This window comes from Ruditapes philippinarum, unplaced genomic scaffold, assembly GCF_026571515.1.
Source record: "Ruditapes philippinarum isolate M1 unplaced genomic scaffold, ASM2657151v2 ctg7720_1_1_1_1, whole genome shotgun sequence".
Taxonomy (NCBI): domain Eukaryota; kingdom Metazoa; phylum Mollusca; class Bivalvia; order Venerida; family Veneridae; genus Ruditapes; species Ruditapes philippinarum.
Window position 1 is genome coordinate 1 of NW_026857890.1, and position 4,400 is coordinate 4,400.

The 4,400-nt window shown below is 29.5% G+C and overlaps 1 protein-coding gene across 1 annotated transcript; it reads right to left on the bottom strand.

Annotated features, from left to right (window-relative positions):
- Positions 1-1,004: 1,004 nt before the first annotated feature.
- LOC132751420 (uncharacterized) lies at positions 1,005-3,308 on the bottom strand. The gene is made up of 2 exons (XM_060741570.1): positions 3,082-3,308; positions 1,005-2,045 (listed from the first exon to the last, which is right to left on the bottom strand). Exons 1-2 carry the CDS (start codon positions 3,232-3,234, stop codon positions 1,320-1,322), a joined length of 879 nt encoding a protein of 292 aa, XP_060597553.1. The 5' UTR covers positions 3,235-3,308; the 3' UTR covers positions 1,005-1,319.
- Between the last annotated feature and the right edge of the window lie 1,092 nt (positions 3,309-4,400).

Here is a 4,400-nt window from a genome sequence, read left to right on the forward strand (position 1 = left end):
TTCTCAGTTGGAGAACTAGCATGTAATTGTTAAGTTCACACTATTTTTTTAGTTTTTTTTTATCTTTAACTGTCTCAAATCAATATATACATTTCAACAACAAACTCTGATTATTATTCATTTTAGAAACAACATAGAATTTTTGAGTTGTTTCTGTTTTCCCTATTTGAAAAGTGAGATTTATATAACCATCTATATGTAAATAATTACCGTCAACTGAACATAAATTTATTTTCTGTTTTATAAGTTGAGGAGGATTCTTCAATATTCTATATATTCTGCGATGCAGAAGACAAACATCAGCACCTGAATCTAATAACGATCTGTATTTATAGTTTTCAATTTTAATCAAAACATAAATTAGGGCTACCCGCTCATGCTATACTAAATTTTAGTATTTTTATCGTTCCTGTCAGAGACCCCTTTTTGACAGGAACTTGCTAGTTTTCCTGAAAATTTATTTTGTTTCTGTCGTAAAAAATTTGTTTACGACATTCCCGCATAATATGTAACCTTTCCAGCACTTAATCTTTGATTTCAAACTATTATTGCTATTTTTTTTCCTAAACCGTGAAAAATTTTGTCGCTGAAATACAGAATATATTTCATTTTTCCTAAATCTACAATTACGCACATAATGACATGACCTCCAACAATAAACGCAAAAAAAATCTTGTATAATAATGATTAAAATTATTTGCTCTGTGATTATTGTATTTTGCGTGATTTTGATATTAGAAAACTTTCCTACTCTGGCAGAAAATCTAGCTCTGAAATTCTGTTCGCTCATTGCGCAAGTAATTGCTTCTTGTAAAGTTTTTTGCTTTTCACTCATAAATTTTTTAAATGCCATGCTCAACAACACTAAACAAAAAAACGGAACTAGTAGTCTCCATCTAGGAGACTTCAAATTATCTTATAAAACTGCGCATATATATATATATATATATATATATATATATATATATATATATATATATATATATATATATATATATATATACATATATATACATAAACATTGTCTTTGACCATTTACACACATGCACGATATGGCAAAGACATTAAACATTAATATAACTATAAATATGTTTACATTTTACACTGATATAGTCAAATTAATGTTAAGAAACAACCAAGTTAATACACATTCATTTTTATACTTTAGATAAAGGGATTTAACAAGTAGTTAACCAGTTGAAATTAAAACAACTCTTTTTTAATCATCATAAAGGCTAATGTGTTACATAAATGTAACGATTTTAACGTGTTCATAACAATTTCATACGGCATCCTACGATATCATACTGATACTGATTCTAAAAACATCGCTTGAAATGTTTAATTCTTCTTAGAGATATATTTCTGTTACACATTTCACAGTATTTTCCATTTAATCTCCCATCTCTTATAGATGGTTTTGTTAATACAGAGCGTACAAGAGGCTTGTCAGAAAAAAGCTTATATATATGGGTGTTTATGAAACGTTTTTCAATTTCACTTATATTATACATTAAACATGGCGATCGTGAAGACAAAGCATATGTTTTTCTTACAAGGAAGGCACGCCACTTTCCAGACATCTGCTGTCCACAACATATACGAAGCATTTCCCAAAGCTTTATATAGTTTAGAACATGTTCAATGTTTTCATCAGACACACTAAAAAGCGATTGGTATTTGTATACAATAGACGCCCCGAGTGCCTTTACAACTGAAAATTCTATACTCAACGGACTGGTAATATTAGAATGAATGGATTTAATTTCTCTTTGTAGATTTCGTTGACGTGTTTTGTCTAAAGTTGTAACCACCCACGTTCCTGGAGGTACTATATCATAGTAATATTGTATTTGGTGTGTCTTGATTACAGAATATTTAGGCAATTGTGTTAGAGATCTATTATTGTAAAAACATCCAACACTTCCTATTTCACTTATATGTTGCAATGACACAATTGCACAAAGAATGTTGAACTGCAAAGTAGTGGCTGTGCGCGGCATTCCATACTGGATAATTATCGAGGGCGTTTTGGTTTCGGTAGTCTGCAAATATATATAAAACTTATGGAAAATATGGAAAGTTTATGCCACAGATATATCACATGAAGGCCGCTATCAATAAAATAATTTGAGTGCGGCACAATTTAACAAAATATATAAAATATAACGAAATAACGTGTCATCCTACTGCTGACATTACTTGAACGATTTAAACGTATCGCTAATTCATTTGCTTAACAATATAATCAAAACTTTAGCATGCCAATAAGGTAAACAACGGATATTTATATTTTAGTTCCTTTATTAAAAAATAAATTACAATTCCAATAACTTATATACAAGAACTACTGCTTTCTTCTTATATTTTTCAAAAACATACGTTGATTGTAAGACAATATTCTACAATCATTATATACATCGATGTATACAATCTGCTTCGGATACATGCTTAGTCGCATGTTCGTAAAATTAATGACCTTTTTTCCTACCTAAAATAAAATAAATTAATAAAAATATTTGTCAGATATAGTTACATGTCGTTCATCATAATAACTTATCCGAGGATGACAATTAAGAAATGTCGATATATATAATTATATTACTTTAGCTGGATGAAAGGCTCGGTTGATTGATTTATAACTGAAACCGGAAAAAACATAAACGTTGAAAAATAATTATGTTACGTTAATTTTTCATCACGGTCGAAGTAGAGATAGCATTCAATTTTGAAACATTGCTTTCATGTAAAGTTAACTTTGAACGATAGTACTTGTTGAGTCAAATCTACATTATTCTAATTTTTCAGCTTTTCGTCAAAAGCATCAGTTGTTCCAATTGATACAGTTTACTTTTCGGAACTATTATAACAACCTTCCAAATACTTGCCGTAAAATTAGGTTTTTAATCAAGTTGTCAAATTTTGATTTTTTATTTATGTTTATGAGAGGAGCATTCTGCGTAGAAAATAAACCAGCCCTCTTATGAATAAGTGTAATTTTGAAAATAAATTTTTATTAATTTATATTTTTTATAAAATATTCTAATTAATTAAGAGTATTTATTTATTTATTTAACTTACCTTTAGTCCACTCTTCATATTCACATTTTCCTTTTCGGGAACGCTATTGTAAAGTTCCATAGATGGAGCTGTTGCACCAACAAACCAGTAGATAGCACATACTACTATGGTAAATGAGACAATAAATAGCAGCACTATGCGAACATTTTCCATATCTTTAAAGTCAGATTTGTGTTTTGCCCTGAATTAAAATCCACCGTGGCTGTTGTAAGTTTACCGACTACCTGCTCATATCATCGAAATAAAATACGACCTTACCTTCAAGGTGTATTCTAATACCGTTGTTTAATAATGCTGATAGTGTTTGTGTGAAAATATGACAGTCTTATGGGCAATTATAGTTCAAACATATTGCATGCATATATTTATTTCATGCATTCACAAATAGAGAATATAATTATAATATACAATTTGGCTATTTAGTGTATGTTTAGTTATGTGCTATATGCTCAAAGTATGACATATTAATAACATAAATAGAAAAAAAAATATGTAAGACCTAAGGAACTATATAACAACCAAAAGTGAATACAGTAACTGTTTAAGCGCGATATTAAGATAACACAACCATATTTTAGGAGCAAAATTACACTTTCAGTATCTGAAGAGATTTATTGTTAAACAAATTAAACTTATTGTGTATGATTTAATATGATTTTACATTAGCATATACGGAGCAGATGAAATATAGTGACCATTCGTCCCACGTTGGTGATAAATTGCCCAAAGTATATATTTATTTATTTATTTTGATTCAATGATGAGATTCAGGGACACAATATGTGATTTGGGTTAATTGTGATGAGTTTGAGATGCAAATTTGCATAACGCCTCATTTTGGATTTTATTCGACCCCTGTCATTCAAGGCCTTACACCTAGTGAGCGATATAGGTTCATGATGGCCCTCTTGTTATCATATAGTTTTCTATTTATTTAATGATCTTGTGCATTTTTATCTATTATTGTACGCATTATGTTTTATGAAAAAAAAATTTTCACCGGAATAAGTTTGCAAAGCTAGAATTTTAGCAAACTCAAGTACCCTTTATAATAGTTCAATACAAAAAATGAATCAAATAGTAATTTTCATCAAAACAGACAATTATTGGCCGTTTATATAAAGACAGCACACTAATTAAACGCTGGACAAGCGTTCAAAGTTGGGCCTCCAATGGGTTATTTCCATTCTCCCATTAGGTTGTATGTGTACCATGGAGAATCCATTGTGGTTGAAACTCCATTTTTATAAAATTTGCGAATAAAACCGCGGGAGATAAAATATGTGTTTGTAAATATTTTACATGTGTTGGATATAACA